We start from the raw sequence: 19,227 nt of genomic DNA on the forward strand, positions 1-19,227 counted from the left end.
TCACATTGACTCCAGTGGGAAAACAGGGTGAGAAAAAACACTGCAGGACTTCTCTTCCAGCAAGTGAAGTATTTTACTGTTCCTTTTCTTCATTAGAGACATTTTGTTCTACATTTCCATTCCCTTTAATCACTGGCTAGAGATGATGCCAACAGACAGTTAGGTATTATCCCCAGGGCCCATGGATTGTCACAATAAATTCTGTGAAAAGACATAGTTTGATTAATGTCTACTGCAGGACCTGAAGCCATAGCTCCAAAACAAAAATACTAACAATCAACCGTTGCACTGTGTTCCTTTTATTTGGCAATGTATTAATTTCGTCATTTTATCTGTAATGTAAGCAGTTGAGCTGATGCCCCAGCAGAATTGCAGCAGAGGAGAGGGGACCTGGCCAGTTGCTGTTGCTGCCCAACAACTGCTTTCCTGCCTTGACCCCTTCAAAAGCAACTGGAGCAACAGGACTGAGCACAAGCCTCAGAAAGCTGCCAGAAGGATTTTGGACTCCTGCTGGGAGCTAAAGGAGTGGATCAACCCCATCCCTCCTCTATGACTATTTGTAAAATCCATTCCTTACTTCTCTCAGCATTCTATGTAGTTTGTATTTTAACTTGGCAGCTGTTAAGACTTTTGGTGAAATCAGTTTAGCTGTTTACTAGTACACCCTCCCACCACTGGCAAGAATCTTGGCAGCTCAAAAGAGCTTTATAGATAATGTAGACAAATTGCTGAGCTCTGAGTCCCACTGTGACCATGGTAAAAATTGTCCCTAGCTTTGAGTGGCAGGATGGATTTTTGTGGATCCAGGTGATTGTCTGTTGTAAAGACTGTGCGAGGGATTTTGCTGGCCATGGCCTTCTCAGTGGATAACAGTGGCACCAGGCTGCTGTCATGGGCTCCAAGCATTCAGAAGTCCACATATCTGTTGACTTCATTAAGCTGTAAAACACATACACGAGCCTGATACCTTCCACAAGCTGTTGGACTTGCTACTGATGTGCACAGGGTTAGCACAGTGTGTACATGAATAGCCCCAGTGATGTGGGGAATCATCTCTTATCCTCCATGCTGTGGACAGCCTGTGTCCTCAGTGTGTCCCTGGAAATCCCGGGCTGGTTTGCTAACCTTGCACAAGTGGAGACCACAAGAACATCTCATGGGTCATAGAATATTTGTCTTAATACAAAATGAGAGACAATGTACAAACTATTAGAGGACTACAGGAACACAAAAAAAATATAGAAGTCAGTCAGCTATTAGTCTTAGCACACTGGCAGCTCCAATTTTGCTGCAATTCTGTTGCTCTTATGTGGGCTTTTAGGGGGGTAATGAAGGAGCTCGCAACTGCCAAAGGCCAAGGAGTGGAAAGCTCAAAGTACTTCATCTGAGATTCACAGAACTGCGTGATGGGGATTGCTGTGCTGTGTTGATTAGAGGTAGAAGTTAACATCTTCCTGCCAGATGAAAAATGTTAAGGTGACTGGGGCACATACTCAAGCATTTTGAGAAAGAAGAATACTGATGCTCAATGTGGTTGCATGCACCAGCTGTTTTAAATCTGGTATATTGCTGTTCAGACAAACATGCTGTTTCGTTTTGGACCTCACCTATCCCTAGTGAGGTCAGTGCTGAAACTTTTTTCTTTGGGTTCTGCTTTGTCAAAATAAACATATAGAATATATATCACGAATAAACATTCATTTGAATGATCCTTGTCTGTGGTACAAGGATCCACTCAGCATGGACTGGTGGCAGAATGAGGCCTCGAGTGATTCATACTAGGCATAGATATTCAGGCCACTTCCTTTCCAGAATTTACATGGGATGGATGTTTCCTGGTCTTTCTAACTCTCTTTAAAGAAAATTAATGTGATTTCTTGCAAATAGTCTTCTTTCTTCAGCAGGGCAGTACTAAACAATCCTACTGCTATCACACTCAACACATTCTGCATAAAATATTTCATACTGTTCTTAATGCCAATTTCTTATGCCACCTGCCTCATTGTATCAGTAAATATGTTGACAACAGTGCAGCTGTCTTTCGCAAATTACCAAGTTCACCCCTGTGTGAAAAGCCAGCTCTGTTGAGGTGTAGCACAGACATGGTGAATAGTGGTGAGCTGGGCTTCTGCAAACAAATTGACGTTGCTTCTTAGAGCACTGCAGCTGGATTTTCTCACTTTGACATAATAGCCCCTGTAATTCTTCTTTCCTAGCTCTGAGTTAGATTTTTGACAGGCTCTGCATGAGGCATTAGATTTGGTTCCAACTGACTGAGGACAAGTAAATTGCAAATCACACTGTCACATCTGAGAATTCATGAGTTTTCAGCTCTGTAAAAGTACTTCACCTTTATGAACTGATAGTCTAAACTGTATGTTTGGTGGAAAGAAGATCAAAGTTTGACAAAACCAGATTTTTATTGGTTTTATCTGATTTAATTTTAAAGTAGAAAGTATCTTCTATGAGTATAATGGAAACACTTCAGTGAACCCATTATATTTCTAGTGGAGTTTAATAATATATGTTACATTTCATACTTCTGTGTAAGGCATATCAGCTTAATTAGAAAAATAAAGCATGAAGTATGACTTGTTCCCTTCTTTCAGTGTAGAACTTCGGTGCTTTAAAAAGCCCAGAAATGGTCCTTCACTTTAAAAATATTGTTTTATGTAAGCAAATGATTTAGCTATATATTTGGGTTTGGGTTCTCCTTGTTGCTTTTATTCTTCATGAAGCAGCCCAGCTCTCTTCCAGTCCTCAGCCTGTCATTTCTTTTGTATGTCAAATTTTCCACTGCCAGAATGGGTCATCCCTCACCCAGTCAGTTGTCCTGGATTGTTCTGGGCTGATTTTCTATGGCTACATTTGTACATCATCGTGCTGCCTGTGAGATGATTAAAAGAGCCCTAGAAGTCATACATCACTCTTAATAGCATGTATAGCGAGTATTTTCCTTCATTCTAGGGAGAGTTTTTGTCACACCTGTACCTTTTAGTCAGAGGCTGGACTGAAAACGTTTGTTTGGGCAAATGTAGTAGTAATAGAGAGGGCCAGGAGATAGACTAGGCATAGTAGTAATGTGGAAGCAAGGGCTTTGTGAGTGAAAGCTGTTTTCTGTGCATAGTTTTGGAGGCAACTCTCTGATGTGCATGTGTTGAGCAGATCACCTCCCATATTTCAGGGGAGATATAACATGCTGCTTGGCTAGTTTTCACTTCCTTAACAGGATATTTTCATACAAGGTTAATTACCTATATCCAGGAATAGAAGGGTTATTTGGGGCTTTTTAAAGTGTTCTTGTAACATTCCTGCGGTATAACATGGTAACAGCTATTTTTCCTATGACATCCTGCAGGCGGTGTCTGTGTAACAGGAAAATCACTTAACAATGAAAAAATTCACACTGTTTGATTTTGTAAATGATAATTCATTACAAATTGGAGAGACTTCGTGGATACAGAACCTTCCCAGTGATGACAATGAACTAGAAAGACTTCTGAAACCAAATGAGCACGTGCTAGTAAACTGGCCTGTGGGAGACAGAAAGACAGAGAAGCATCTGGTGAAAGTTGTGTATATGAGTGGTGAGTGTAGTTTCAGAGCATCTGTCTGATACAAAATTTTAATCTAGTTATAAGGTATTGCTACACAGTTTTCTGTGCTTTGGCCTTTTTTTTTCCATCACTTCAGATGACCCCCAAGAGCTGGTGGAAATGATGCAAAAGATATTACGAGCAGATGAAATTACAAAAATACAAGTCCTTGGAAAAAGCAAGAGGAAGAGAATAGAAATGATATTCTCAGAAAGTGAGGACAGTGACCTGGATAAAGAACAGGTGAGTTTCTGTCTTTATATGCCTGATACTGATAGGCCCATAATGGAATGAAATAGACTGTAACTATTGATTCTTCACAATACACAAAATATGTATAGTAAAGGTAGGAATACAGGCAATTTTCACATGGTACCTCAGTACAATATCCTGTCTGAGTAATCATTTAGGCCAATAGATTTTGTCCTTTGCTATTTAAATAGAAAAGCACTATTCAAGACTTGGGTGCTCTGTAGCTCCATTACATTTTCTTCCGTAAGACAGAAATCTGACCACTGCATAAGAAAGACCAGGTTTTCTGAGCTTTGCATTGTGCTGAGATCTGCAGTGACAAAATGTAGGGAAAGAAAACATAAATCTTAATAAAAAGGTGCAAACATATTTTTCAGAAATACTAACCAAGTATGTCAAGTGCACAGTGAATAAAAGTTTATGGTATACTATGAGATACTGTAATGAAAAGCTCTATAGAAATGCAAAGGCACTATTATGATCTTGTTTACAGGGAAAGATGATGAAGCATATAAAAAGAAAGAAATCATTGCAGGCATCTGCTCCTGCCACCATCCTGAGTCAACTTGAAACATCTTTAATTAACAAACAGGTAAACATCTCATTTTCAGCAATTTTAATGTATTAAGCAAAAGCAAACTGAAATGCATTTGTTTAGGGAGGCATAAGACTTCTGTTTTAGTGAAGTGTTCTGAAAGACACTACCTTAGAAAACTGGTGAATGGAGAACTACCTGACAGTTTCATATTACACTGGCATTTCATTTTTAATTTTAACAGGAATGGTAATTGCTATGTTCAGTAACAGCTGTTATTAAAATAGACTGAGTCTGCTTACTGTATTCTGTGTATGAATTCTGTGTATGAAGTATTCTGATTTAGCCAGATAACTGAATGTTAGTTTTAACGCTTTAATTTTATGTTGTTGTTGCTCTAGATAGCACGGTTTTATTTTTTTCAGAGAGAATCGTATTCAGGAAGCAATTTTCTGTACAGTGAAAGTAGCAGTGATGATGAAGAGCCTTTATTTCAACTATCCAAGGTAGAACTGTGTGCCAAAATAAAAAGTCTCAAGAGGAAACTGACAGACACCATGAGAGAAAACTGCCGCCTAAGGCAGTCCCTGGTGATGCTTCAAGGTAAAGTCAGGGGTAATATTTTGATGAAGAGGAAAGCCTTAAGGTCATGAGAAGCTTGATTTATAAGAGGCCATTTGGATGGGAATTATGGATGCTTAAGCACTTGACACGATCAAGGCCTACCATTAGCATCAGTCTTTGATACATGGCAACATTTAATTCTGGCAGCACTTAGAAAAAACTGTCTTACACGGAGGCCATGCAATCACACAGTTAGAAATTAAAAAATCTGTCTAAATCCTGTCAGTTGTTCCCAAGAGAACCTTTCTGTATGCTGTGTATAACCATCGGCTAAGCTCAAACACTCCACTGACCAGTCCAACTAACCTTATTTATTAGTCATCTTTCCTGATCTACTGAAATTTCATAGAATCATAGAATCCCGGGTTGGAAGGGACCTCAAGGATCATCTGGTCCAACATTTCTGGCAAAAGCACAGTCCAGGCAAGATGGCCCAGCAGTCTGTCCAGCTGAATTTTAAGTGTCCAGTGTTGGGGAATCCACCATTTCCCTGGAAGATTATTCCAGTGGCTGATTGTTCTCATTGTCAAAAAGTTTTCCTCCTGTGTCCAGTCAGAATCTCCCCAGAAGTAACTTGTACCCATTACCCCTTGTCTTTTCCATGTGATTCCTTGTAAAAAGGGAGTCTCCATCTTCTTTGTAGCCACCGTTCAAATTACAGAACATGGTGATGAGGTCTCCCCCCCAAGCTTTCTCTTCTCAAGGCTGAACAAACCCAATTCTCCCAGCCTTTCCTCATGTGGCAGGCTCCCCAGTCCTTTGATCATCTTTGTGGCCCTCCTCTGGACCCTCTCCAGCCTGTCCACATCTTTTTTGTATAGCAGGAACCAAAACTGAACACAGTTTTCCAGGAGTGGCCTGACAAGGGCTCAGTAGAATGAGGCAATGACTCCTTTATCTCTGCTGGTGATGCCCTTGTTGGTGCAACCAAGCATCCTGTTGGCTTTCTCTGTCGCTGATGCAGCAGCACAGTGTTCACTCATATTGAGCTTGTTGTCCACCAGGACCCTCAGTTCCCTTTCCACAGAGATCAGTTGGGTAGATCCCAGTCTGTGCTGCACTCCTGGATTATGTTTTCCCAGGTGCAAGACCTTACACTTGTTCTAGTTGAATTCCTGAGGTTTTTGTTAGCCCACTCCTCCAGTTTATCCAGATCTTCCATGAGGGTGGCTCTCCCTTCCAAAGTGTCCACTTCCCGATTCAGTTTGGTATCGTCACCAAACTTCATCAGAGTACATTTGATCTCGTCATCCAGATCACTTATGAAGATTTTAAACAGTGTTGGGCCCAATATCGATCCCCAGGGGACCTGCTTGTGACAGGCTGCCAGCTTGAAAAGGAGCTATTTACCACCACTCTCTGGGTCAGCCTGTCAGCCAGTTCCCCACCCACCACACAGACCACTTGTCTAGACCACAATGTATCAGTTTTTCTAGGAGGAGACTTAGGGGGAGTGTATCAAAAGCCTTGGAGAAATCCAGGTAGACAATGTCTACTGCTCACCCCACATCAACTGAGCAGGTTACTTTGTCATAGAAGGCCATCAGGTTTGTCAAACATGATTTGCCCTTGGTGAATCCATGCTGGCTTTTCCCAGTCGTGTGTTTCATTTGTGATTTCACATGTGATAGTGCCCAGGGGGATTTGTTCCATAACTTTTCCAGGGACTGAAGTAAGACTGATGGGCCTATAATTTTCTGGATCCTTCTTTAAGCCTTTCTGGTAGACAGGGGTGACATTAGCCTTCTTCCAGTCTTCTGGGATGTCCCTGATCTCCACAGTTTCTCAAAGACTATGGAGAGTGCCCTTGCAACGATGTCAGCCAGCTCTCTGAACACCCTCGGGTGGATAATGACAGGGCCATCAATATACAGAGGTCAAGATCCCGTAACAGTTCACATACCAATTCTTCCTTCACTGACAGTGGATCTGTGTTTGCATTTACCTGGATTTTTGTTCCCAAGGCCTGGGGCTGAATAGTGCTCATAAAGACAGAGATAAAGAAAAAGTTGAAAACCTATGGGTTTTTTAGTGGGTTTGGTGACTGATTCACCTCTTCTGTTTAACAGCAGGCCAGTATTTTCCTTCTGTTTCTGCTTATTGTTTACGTACCTGAAGAACCCTTTCTTGTAGTTTTTTGACACCTCTGACCAATTTCTATTCAAGCTGAGCTTTTGCTTTTCTAACTTCATCTCTGCATGCCCTGGCAATGTCCTTGTGGTTCTTAACAGGTATTTGTCCATTTTTCCATCTCTGATATGCTTTTCTTTTCGATTTGAGAAGACTTAGAAACTTGCAGTTAAGCCAAGGCGGTCTCTTGCTCTGCCTACTTCCCTTATCTTTAAAGGGGATGAACTGTTTTTGTGCTTCTAGGAGAGCATTCTGGAAAAACTCCCAGCACCTGCTAACAACTTTATCTTCCATGGAAGCTTCCCATGGAATCCCTCCCAACTGAGCTGATTGAGCTGAAGTTTGCTCTTCTAAAATCTAAAAGCTTTACCTTAGTACTAACCTTCAGTGTGCTCAGCAGGATCCCTGACTCCATGATATTGTGATCACTGCAGCCAAGGCTGTCACCAAGAGAAATACTACAAAGCAGGTTTTCTTGGTTTGCGAGTAGCAAGTCCAGCAGTGCCTCATTCCTGGTTGGCACATCTAACATTTGTATGAGGAAGCGGTCCTCTACACATTGCAGGAACTTGACAGATGACATATAGCTGCTATATCATTCTTCCAACAAATGACTGATTCTCTTGGCCTGAAGCTTGCTTAAGTGACCCAAATATAGTAGGCAGACGCCTACTGTAAGATCCCCCTTGGGAGATGACCCCTCTGATCTTGACCCGTGAGCATTTGATAGGGCTTCCACAATCACCACTGTTGACTTCTATACATTCAAGGTTCTCTCTCTATACAGTGCAACTCTTCCTCCTGTTCCTCCCTGCCTGTCTTTATGAAACAGCCTATTGTGATCCTCCAGTCATGTGAGTTGTCCCACCATGTTTCAGTTATTCCTACAATATAATAACTTCCTGACTGGGCACAGAGCTCCAATTCCTCCTGTTTGTTCCCCAGGCAGCATTGGTATACATACACTTGAGGTGGTTGGTCTTCTGGTTCTCATCTTGAGAGGCAGCTAAGGAACATTTGTCGCTGCTCTGGTTGGCCCAGCTTATTCCCCAGTTGGTTGCAATGGCATGAGCATTGCCACATTGGACCTTGCCCTCCAAGACCTTTAGTTTAAAGCCCGCCTCACCAAGTTGGCCAGCCTGCTGCCAAAGATTCCTTTGCCTCTTCTAGACAGGTGGATTCCATCTCTCCCTAGCAGGCTATAGTCATTGAAGAATGTCCTATTGTCATAAAAGTCAAAACCCTCATGATGGCACCAGCCATGAAGCCAGAATTTGATTTGCATTATACGTCTGTTTCTGGCTGCACTCTTTCCTCTAACTGGTAAAGTGGAAGAAAAGATAACTTGAGTACCAATACTTTTCCCTTATACCCACAGGGCTTTGTAGTCTTCCCTGATTCTGCCCAGGTTCCAGCTTGTGGTGTCATTCGTGTCCACATGAAAGTGTAGCAATGGATAGATAGTAAGCAGTCTGTGCTCCTGACAAGTTGTGACACCCTCTCAGCAACATCTCAGACAGAGCAGCATGCCTCTTGTGACTCCCTGTCAGGTTGGCAGATGGGCACCTCAGTGCCCCTCAACAGAAAGTCACCCACTACAAGCACTCGTCACTTCCTTCTGTGGCATACACGGTGTGCTGCTGGTACAGTTCCTCCTTGCAGACCTCGCTTGCGGGTGTCTGCAGCTGTTAAAGCTTCATATCTGGTCTTGGTTGTAATGCTGGAGGGTGGGGACTGAAGCAGAGTCCTGCTCTTATGGGTCACGGGAGTCCAGGGTGCTTCATTCTCTCTGGTGTCTGCCACAGTACCATGGTTCTGAAACCAAGTGCATATCTCTGTCTCAGCCTCTCTAATACTCTGCAGTCTTTTAACTGTTGAATTTTATTTGTTCTAGAATTATCTCATTTCTAATTACTTTGGTAATTCCTCATTATTGATAATCTGAGTTAGTTCCAGGTGCAACAAATCTAGTCCTTTCCCAGAGGTGAACCATTCTGTTCTTTTATAAATTAATCTTACATCACTTAGTGATCATCTCTGAAGCCCCTCTTATTTGTCTCCATCCCTTACTCTGGGGCAGCCAAGACTGAATCCAAAATTTCAAACCATTAGTGAATGAATAAGGTTTAAAGAGGATTTGCTCCTTCCCTTGCCAGCTATATCATACCATCCCTAGACAGTCTAGTGTCTTTTTTCTTTTTTTATTGTCATATGATTCTGCAAGTGCTTATCAGTTTCATTGCCCACCTGATTCCATTCCCTATGTTATTTATCTAGGTTTGAATCATTCTTCTTCACCTTTTTGAATATTATTTTTAAACATTTTGTTAGTGTCTGACAACTTTTCTTACACTTTTACATCCACTTTCCTTGCACCTTAAGCACTTGTATTGGACTTTTATGGTATTTTCTGTAATTTAGTGATTCTGTGTCTTGCCCATTCTTCACTCCTTGCATCCTTTCTGGTCAGAATTTATTTTTCTTGATGGAGTCAATAAAAGTTTACATTTGAAAATAAATACTACTTGGAGAAAAGATTATTTAAAAGATATTCTCTATAGATTAAAAAAGGGACAAAAGGAAAAAAAGTCTATGTAACTTCTTTGAAGAAAAAAAGTTCAGACATAACATTACTTATCCCATATTCAATGCTTTACAGACTTGTAGAGATTTTGAGATAGCAAAAAGACAAAAGATAAATAGCCTGTTTAGTGCCATGATGGGCATAAACTAATGGTATCTCTTAGCCTTGCAGAGAACTGATCTATCCTATTCTAGAAACAGAGACCAGATCTTCATGGGTGGGGACAGCAAAATGGCAGGAAAATATAGGAGAGAATAGGAAAAAAGTATGTTAAAGCATCTTTGCTGACTACTTTGACACTCTTGCCTTATGACAGGAATTTAATTGCAAAAATATACATGCGTATGTAATTAGACTCTGAAAGCTTCAGTTACTATTTTACCCCTCACTTTCCATTTGATTTCAGTATTGCCACAGGCAGTCACCCATTTTGAGGAACTGGTAGGGATGGCTGAAGCACTGCTTAAAGGGGGAGTGACATCATCTACATCCAGTCTGCATTCACATGCTGTTTGGAAGGCATCTAACAATCCATTAGCAGATTCATATGCAGCGATGCACAGTAACTCCAGCTCACCAATAACTTTGAATGCAGAAGATGAGGAGCAACAGACCGAAAAACAGGTCAGTTAAAAGGCAATGTCAGGCATAAAAATTAAATATTTATACAGTACAAACATTACTGTTATAGTATAACAAATATAAAAAATAAGCATCTGTTAAAATCCTACTGTCATTCAGTTGATGACGTGACTCATGATCTCCTTTTGTGCAGGAGGCTTTTTTCATGAGAAACACTGGTCAAATCAGTGTGTCGGTCCACTCTCAAACTCGTTTTAATGTCGGTGGCTTTGCACATCTGTGACTAAGGGCAGAATGTGGATGCATGGAGGAAATACTGAGATCCAGGAATAACTTTGAGCCTAACGTTTTGGTTGCTAAAGGGGAATGGTAGTGTTTCAGAGATTATCTAAGAAAAATACCAGCAGTCTGTTTAAACTATAAGAAGTAAATGGAGAATGGTATATTTCTGCTCTTGTTCAAGATACTGGCCAGTAGAAATACATACTGAATAAAAATGTTCCCCCATTCTCTGTAATTCTAACAGAGCATAACTGAGAAATCTGAGGCACAGAGGCTGTACAAGAAAACTGAGGCACAGAGGCTGTACGTGAAAACTATAAAGATATAACCAAAAGAATAATTCTAGCTTCTGCATTCACAATTTACATAAACATTCTTAGGCACTGAGTCATGCTAACCAGTGGAAATCATTCTTGTCTGTTGTCAAGGGGTCCTAAAACCCAAAGAAATTTATTAACAATTATCAAGGTGTGATGTTTTGACTGAATATTGCAATACATAAAATTTGACCTAACATCTCCAAAGAAATAAAAATACCTAATTTTCTAAGCAACCTAGACTTACTTAATAGAGGTAGCTCAAAACTGCCCATTAGGAGAGTTCAGATACTTAGGCTGTACAATTGCTGTGTGTAGAAGTCACTCTCAAAGCCCAGGACCAGATGTCACAGTTCTTAGGGCATGTCTGCTTGGAGGCAGGAATATTAGCTTGGGCATAGTGCCATGCTTCTGAGGCTGTACAGAATCCATGCCAGAACTGGACCACAGCCAGCCTGCATGGAGTGCAAGCAGAAGGATTTAGATATTTCTGAACATGTCCTGTCTCCACTAGTGAGTAATAAGGATTGTTTGGTGAAGTGTTTGCTAGGATGAATGGGGTCCTTAGTCTGCCTTACTCTTGCTTCTGAAAAAAAAAAAAATCAACCTGTGTGTATAGTTGCAAATGTTGAATGCTGTGCAGTGTTAATGTCAAGCACGCGGTTTGCAGAGATTACGTTTGTGGTTTAAAAACAGAAAATTAAAAAAAATATTTCAGAGATAATACTATATAATATTTCTAGAGAACTGCAATAGTTATGTCTATGACCAATTTTGTTTTCCAGTTCAAGATCGAAAAGTGGCAGATTGCACTTTGTAACAAGAGCAAACCTCAAAAGTTTATAAATGACTTGATGCAAGCACTTTATACACATGAATACATGGCTACACACAGCCTGACAGGTGCAAAGTCCTCCTCTTCAAAGGATAAAGCAGCAAAACCAGCTATGAATCAGAATGAAGTTCAGGAAATCATAGGTGATGACTTGTTAACATTACTCAATGTGGTACTGACTTGATAGGCTTTGTCTGAGGGAGGGGCTGTAATGCTTAACAGCTGGTCTACTCAGGTGATGTGCTGTTTCATATTTCCTTCTTCAGCTACATACTTTTTAAAACCATCTGTTACAAATATTGTCAGTGAAATGCTAAGTAGTAGTATTTCTATTGTGTAAATTTTGTGGGTTTTATTTAGGTCACTACTCAGGCACAGTGATACTGTAAATTGTTTTAGCCTTTGAAAGGTTAACCTACAACAGTCAAACTTGGAGCATGATGATAACAGATGAGGGAAGGCATATAGAGGACACACTTGGATCAAGTTTAAAATTATGTCTGCTATATTCTGAAGTTAGTGAATGTTATGAATTCTGACATTTTAAATAGTGCTGGAGGCAAAAGGAGAGAATAAGTATAGAAGACAGAAGTAGTGATCAGAGAAACAAAATTTGTTTTATGCTGAAGTTTAAGGCAGAAAATGTTTGGTGCATAGGAAAGAGAATCATTTCAGATGGAAGTAGCACCTTTAAAGAAAACTATTTTGTGAGCACATGAACACAGATTTTTATTGGATTCACACCTATAGCTTAATACTTGAACAACATAGCCTAAATTCTTGTGCTAGAATCCCTCTTCCGTTGCCATTCCCTTGGACTTTCCCAGTTTTCTCAGTTCGCTTCCCTTCTTAGCTCCAGTTCCTGTACCTTGGTCCAGTTTTGTTGAAGTTTTCCAGCAGTTTCAAAAGTTACCAGTTGCAGAAACCTCTTTTCCTTAAGAACCTAGCTAGAGAAAAGGCCCAAAGTCAAGAGGGAAAAGAGTGTGTAAGATAGTGAAAACTTATTTAGAAGACATAAGATGAGACAGTTTCAGAATGATATATGAGAAATATTTAAAAGATTTAATGGGATGAGAAGAATGGTTGGACTTGATGATCTTAAAGGTCTTTCCCAACCTAAATAATTCTATAGATCTAAAAGCTACTAGTGACTTTTCTAAAGGTCAATTCTGAGGAAGGGGCCAGGCAAAACTGAAAAGGGAACCAGAGAAAATAATCTGGACACTGAATACAGCATGCTGTGTAGAATTCAGTGACAAAGGGGAGCTTATAGACAAGTCAAAGAAGTCTGTTAAGGGAAATGAGAACACTCCTGGATTCAAATAGAAAAGTGTCAACATTATACAAGATAAAAAGAAAAATAAAAAGGAAGCCTGGGAATTAGTAGATTACATTATTTAGCCTAGGAGTTAGTAGATAAGATTATTTAAAGAAGATGGAAACTGCAAGACTTCAAAATGAAATGAAAGGGGGGAAAAATCAAGGGAAGGAAAAATGATGGAGAAGAGGGGAGCAAGAATTGCATTCCTGATGTCAAGTGCTGTTAGTATTCCATTAAAAACAGTCAGCCAGGTAAAACAGAAGGAAAATTTTTAGGGAAAGAGATATCACCTGCAAATGTAAATTAATGAACAAAAACTGTAAGATTCAGAGGCATGAGGACTGATGAGGATAGGAAAAGGAGTCTCTGATCAAGAACAGAGAGGGCGGGCAATCAAGGATGAACAATCAAGGGAGAGAGGATGAGCAATACAGAAAGGCCTTGTGGCTTTGGAGTCCTCTTGGAGTCTACCAAGAGTAGGCACAGCAAGATGGAAGGCACAGAGCTGGCATGTGCAAAATCTGTTCAGCAGTGTGTGAAGACTTCGAAGTAACTAGAGCTGAAGTCGAAGTAGCTGGAAATTTCAAAGATGCATGAACTACATTTTAGATCATACATCTGTTGTTTCCCTGATTTGGAGGCCTCATATGTATCTTCTCTTTGTTTTGCAGGAATCACAAAACAGTTGTTTCCAAACACAGATGATGCTTTAATTAGGAGAATGATGGGACAAAAACTGAACAATTGCACCAAGAAGCCAATTTTAAGCAAAGATCTTAACTCAGGTGCTTTTCAGAAGCATAGCTTTTGGTAAGTCTTAAAAAAAGAATTGCAGCATGCAGTGTGTAATTCCATATATTACTCTACGGTAACAAAATCTAAAAGTCTTAAAATTACCATGAAGACTTGTGTTCATATATGCATTGCCAAGTAGGTAAATATTTTTGTAACCTTGTACAAAAAGTGTGTAATAAAGAAGCAGTCCAGCTTAACAGCACAAAAGAAGTTGTTCATTCTAGACAAAGGAGCATAAGGTTATTAAATTACAGGAAGAGAATACAGAAGTAAACACATGGAGTTACTTTGATCAATATGTCTATTTTAGTTTTGGCATTACTTATTTTTCTTATTATTCTCTGTAGTCTCTTCAGAGTCAATTCCATTTTCACGTCACTTGTTGTGCCTCAACGCACAAGTAAAGGAAAATCACACCTCTTTTTTACCTACTGATAAAAGTAGTATAGGAGAGCTAACTTAGCAATCTTTTACCACCAAAACAGTCTAAACTATTGGGGCAGAGGAATTATTAAATAACAGCTTGCTTATTATGGGCATTCTTACCTTGTGAACAAGACTAAATAAAAATTGCTGAACTCATCACTATCATCAGTGAAATCATCTACTTGTGAGATGCTTGAATCTGAAGAGAGCGTTAAACAACCCTGCATGTCCTTAGAAAGCCATGCATTTCACAGATACTGCTGTGGCTTATGCAGAAATCATTTCCGTAAAGTCAGAACACTACAGCGACATTTCCAAGAGCATCATAACCAGGAGATACAGACTAAATACTTCTGTGGCCTTTGTGGTAATCTCTTCTTTGACACAGAAGAAGAATATTATAATGAGATTCATAGCATGGACTATGCATTTGTGCCTGAGCAGATGGAAGTATCAATAAAAAAGGAGGAGGACTTCCTCCCAGTAGAAAAAGGAGACTGTTTAACCTGTGGTTGCCGGACAACTTATGTCTCTAGAATAAACAGAAGAAACGATTATGTGAATTTTCAGAAAGCCATGCTGCAAAAAGGAAACTTATGGTTTCGATGCTGCTTCTGTTCTGCGACTGCACAGAATTTTGCTGATTTGAACAGTCATCTCAACAGTCACACGTCACTGAAGCATAAGGAAGAGATGTATGTTGTTAGATGTGCTGCAAGCAGCAAAAATTTTGATGATCTTGAGGGCACGCAGCACTATCACATGAAACACTGCATTTGCATAGTGCTGTTTCCACATATCCCAAATGTACATATTGAAGAAGTCAGGTTGCGAGGGACCTTTGTAGATTGGCGAGTCCAACCCCAGCAGCTCAAAGTAGGGTCACCTAGACAAGGTTTCTCAGAGCCATGTACAGGTCATGTGAGTATCTCCAAAGATGGAGACTCCACAACTTCTCTGGGCAACCTGTGCCAGTGCTCAGTCACCCTCACAGTGAAAAAGTGTTTCCTGATGTTCAGATGGCACCTCCTTTGTTTCAGTTTCTTGCCATTGCCTCTGGTTCTGCCACTGGGCACCACTGAGAAAAGGCTCCATCTTCTTTACACGCTCCCATCAGATATTAATACATGTAGATAAGATCCGCTTGAGCCTTCTTGAGGCTAAACAGTCCCAGCTCTCAACCTGTCCTCAGGAACAGGATAAGAGATTAAGAAGGAACAGATTAAAATCAATGAGACAGGGAGAAAAAATCTGTCCTTACTTAGACTTTCTATACTGAAGTAATATTTTACTTCTTAGTTTAGTTCTCGTGCATGTTTTAAAATCCATATTTGCAAGTGTAAGACACTTCATAACAACAAAAAAACTCCACCAAACAAAACTATCACAAGATATTTGATGTTGTTATGACACAACTGTTTGAAAAGTAGCAGTGCTTTGCTCCTAAAATTCCTCTCTAAGCCACCTAGTAGTACTCCATGGACCACCAGTAGTCTATGAAATACTACTCGAGAAATACTCAGATAATATCTATTGGAAGAATCCACATACACAGATTTTCCCATCTGGAAACAATAAACAAATGCACCAGCATGGTTAAAATAGGGTTTGCTATGTTAATGTTTTTTCTTCTAGAGATGAGAAAACTTCTTAAAACAGAGGTCCTCTGTATTTGTAATATACAGTGTATTGATTCACTGTAGTATATTTCCTTGTCCTTGACACAGGTGGTAAAAGTGGCAGCCCAGGAACACAGAGCTTGTCTTCTTTGAAAGTATTAAATCTTAAATACTTTATATTTTACATCTTTATCTTCACCAGATGAATCCATAAATTTTGCTAATTCCTGAGTCTTCTCATGTACAGACACAGTATTCCTGAAGCCTTGATGGGGGGATCTTGAGCTAGCACTGTAACAATTCTGGGTTGTTTTTTAATATTGCCTATAGACCTTTCAGTTTAAACTTGATATCTTAAAAATGTCTTTATGTCTGTTATTGATAATGTAAAATCCAGGCCAACATCCATTGAAACCAATGAAGATACTGCCTGCATAGTCCCTCTTGAATGGATCCTTATTAAAATGCATTTATAATTGATTCATTTTACATCTGTTCAGAATTTCCTCACTGTAAAGGCATTTAAGCACCTTGTAAGTAATCAAGATAACAGTGATGATTCCTTTAACTCAGATAACACAAGTTTTTTCTGTTAGAAAATTAGGAGAATTTAAAAGTGCTTATAAACTCACTCTTTCAGTTCACTTTCCAGCAATGAAGTACAGGGAGGGGGTCAAAAGAAAATCCTGTCTTGCAGTACCTTTAGTAACAACGTACACACAAGTTACTAACTTTTAAAACTCGTGATATTGGAGTTTTGATCTCCTCCCTTGCTGTTCCTCCTTCCTTGCTCACCTTCTCTGCCTTTCCCCAGAATACAATTACAATTCAAGAGAAGGAATTTGGAGTCAAATCCAACAAGACAGACAAGTCACCATCTCAGATCTATAAGGCTGAGGTGAAACAAGGAAAAGGGGAATGTTTCAATGAAGAAAACTGGTTAACTAGCTACTAAACAAACGGCTGCTCAGAAACTTAGAACAGTCATAATTGCACATTTAGTGTTAATACTTCAAGCTTTGTTACAAATTGTCTCAACAGTGGTTCAACAGCTGCTCCTCAGGGCATCATCTCTTTGGCTGTTCCTCCCAGTACACAAGACCAGCAGAATGACAATTCACCAGCTGCTAACGCACAAATTCAGCGAAATGACAGCCATCTGACTCCTCCACCTCCCACCCCACAAGGTCAACTGGAGTGTTTCAAGCCCACTTCTTCTAAGATGGATTCTCATCTTGCCAGAAACTCACCAGCACCCTCTCCCAACCAAGGTTGCAGACAGGATCTCAGGAATTCAGACAAGGAATAACAGAAGGTATTTCATACCAGTTCAAATTCTCAACAGAGATTAAGAAGTAGTATAAAATAAAAAATAAATAACCTCTAAATAGGCCTAGCAACAGTAGACAGAGATACTGCAAGCACACTAGAAATCTGAAAACCATTTTCTCAAACAAATCAAAATCCCACAGCCTAGAAAAAAATGAAGGCATACTAATATATTTGGCTTTAAGATATTATTGAACATACGCATGTTATGCAGTAATTAAAAAAATATGAACTTGTTCTGAAGAATATAAGTTCCCCTTAGTTGGAAAAAAAAATTAAAGTAATACCAAAAGAGCATATAAGAGGAACCTTTTAATCTCCTTGCTTTCACCTTGACAGCTGATGGAAAACCGCTTTGCCGATCAGAGAAAGCTATTGCATATTAATACAAAAAAGATATAGAGATATGAAACCAGAAAAATTTCCTAGTGAAATGAAGACTATGGCCAGCACAGTGTTAGAAAGCACAGGACCACATGAGCAGAGAAGAAGAAATAAAATAGATATTTAAGGATGCTGTTAACTTGGAAAGAAGAAAACATTCTTAGGGCAATAAAACTGCAGCTCTCAAGATGTCTGCAGGAAAGAAGCAGCTCATTTTTAACCTCTGAAAGTTAGAAAGGCAGTGAAAGAAGCCATGTTCCCTCTCAGCTCAGGAGAGCTCAAGAGTCCTCCAGGATAGCCTGTTTGGTTGTGGAGGCTGTGGCTTCTCTCGCAGGTGTTCTGCTGCTGGTATTCTTTGGCAGCTCTCACTCTTCTTCCCTGAACATCAGATCCATAGGATAAGGGTACCTGATCCCTCCAGTCAGGAAATAGAGGACAATCTCTTGAAAGCAACTAGTAAAGGGCAGAGTTGCCAGCCTCTACTCCCTGTGTTTCGATTTTGGTATGCTACCTCTTGCTTGGAGAGAGGTTGGACAGGTAGAGCATTCCTCATGGGATAGAAAAATCCCAGTAACTGGGCAGTTCCTCCTCAGATCTGACACCACTTGTCCCAGGGAGCGGCTGGCAGTCTCACACCCTGTAATTCCGTGAGGAGGAGGAGGAGGGAAGGTACATGTTTTTCCTCGCAGACTGATTCCAAGTTTACAGTGTGCAGGTAGCATGGGAAGGGGAGAACATTGGATTATAGTTTTTGTGCTTGAGTGGACTTCTTTCCAGAACAGAGAATACCAATAGTTAAATCTATTTCTTATGTGACAAATAAGCAACTAAGGAATCAAGGTGAAAAAAACCAAAACAACATGAAGTTGAAGAAATCTAGCTTGATTTGAGGAGATATGGGTTACAGAAATAAAATTAGAAATAGTATTAGGGTGAATGGCAGGAAAAAAATCTGAGGATAAGGTTAGCAGCCAAATACCTCTAAAGCAAAGTGCTGCAAACCTAACTGTACTGGAACAATGCACTAATAAAATGAGCTGTGGAGACAGCTTCTGTGTGGGCTGGGGTTTGAGTGATCTGCTAGCCTTTTTCATCGCTCATGTCTATCAATTCCTTATAGATAGGATCAGGATAAAAGGTATGAAATACGATGTAAGTTCTATCTCATGTTATTAACTACAATCTATAAAATGTAATAGAAAGATGTTTGCTATTATGTACATTTTGTATATGCAATTGTATGTACAGCATATAAGAATGTATATAGTTAATCATATTTTTGAAGCAACTTTCTATCAAATAAAATGAAACATTGCTATGTCTTAGTTCTATTTTATTGTCCTTACTGTCTTCTGGGGCCTTTTCATCAGCCTCTGTTGTATGCTATAACATGTAAAGTTGTGTTTTCTCTCTCGCTAGGTTTGTTGTTTTTTTTTTCCCCCTCTTTTTGTCTAATAATTGTTCTGAAGCCATCTTTTGTAAAACTTGTAATTTTTAGCTGGGGAAGGGGTTGGCCCACCTTACAAGGGCTGTGTAACCTTAAAGCTGTAACAGCTGATACTGCACAGCTGCAGATGTTGGGTTGTTTGGGAGCTGTAGAAGAACTTAGGCAGGTA

General features: G+C 39.9%; 1 protein-coding gene across 6 annotated transcripts in view; it reads left to right on the forward strand.

Annotated features, from left to right (window-relative positions):
• Nucleotides 1-18,882, forward strand: part of BEND6 (BEN domain containing 6) — a 28,230-nt gene extending 9,348 nt beyond the window's left edge. For 5 of the 6 annotated variants that reach the window (XM_074895786.1, XM_074895789.1, XM_074895785.1 and 2 more), the window contains 8 exons: nt 3,359-3,587; nt 3,694-3,839; nt 4,342-4,440; nt 4,785-4,986; nt 10,128-10,345; nt 11,688-11,880; nt 13,730-13,868; nt 16,940-18,882. In XM_074895786.1, the coding sequence (XP_074751887.1) occupies nt 3,392-3,587; nt 3,694-3,839; nt 4,342-4,440; nt 4,785-4,986; nt 10,128-10,345; nt 11,688-11,880; nt 13,730-13,868; nt 16,940-17,207 (1,461 nt within the window). In that variant the 5' untranslated portion in view covers nt 3,359-3,391 and the 3' untranslated portion in view covers nt 17,208-18,882. The remainder of the gene's footprint in view (nt 1-3,358; nt 3,588-3,693; nt 3,840-4,341; nt 4,441-4,784; nt 4,987-10,127; nt 10,346-11,687; nt 11,881-13,729; nt 13,869-16,939) is intronic. The other variant, XM_074895791.1, reaches the window with a different exon arrangement.
• The last annotated feature ends 345 nt before the right edge of the window (nt 18,883-19,227 follow it).

Source organism: Athene noctua, chromosome 1 (genome assembly GCF_965140245.1).
Source record: "Athene noctua chromosome 1, bAthNoc1.hap1.1, whole genome shotgun sequence".
NCBI lineage: Eukaryota > Metazoa > Chordata > Aves > Strigiformes > Strigidae > Athene > Athene noctua.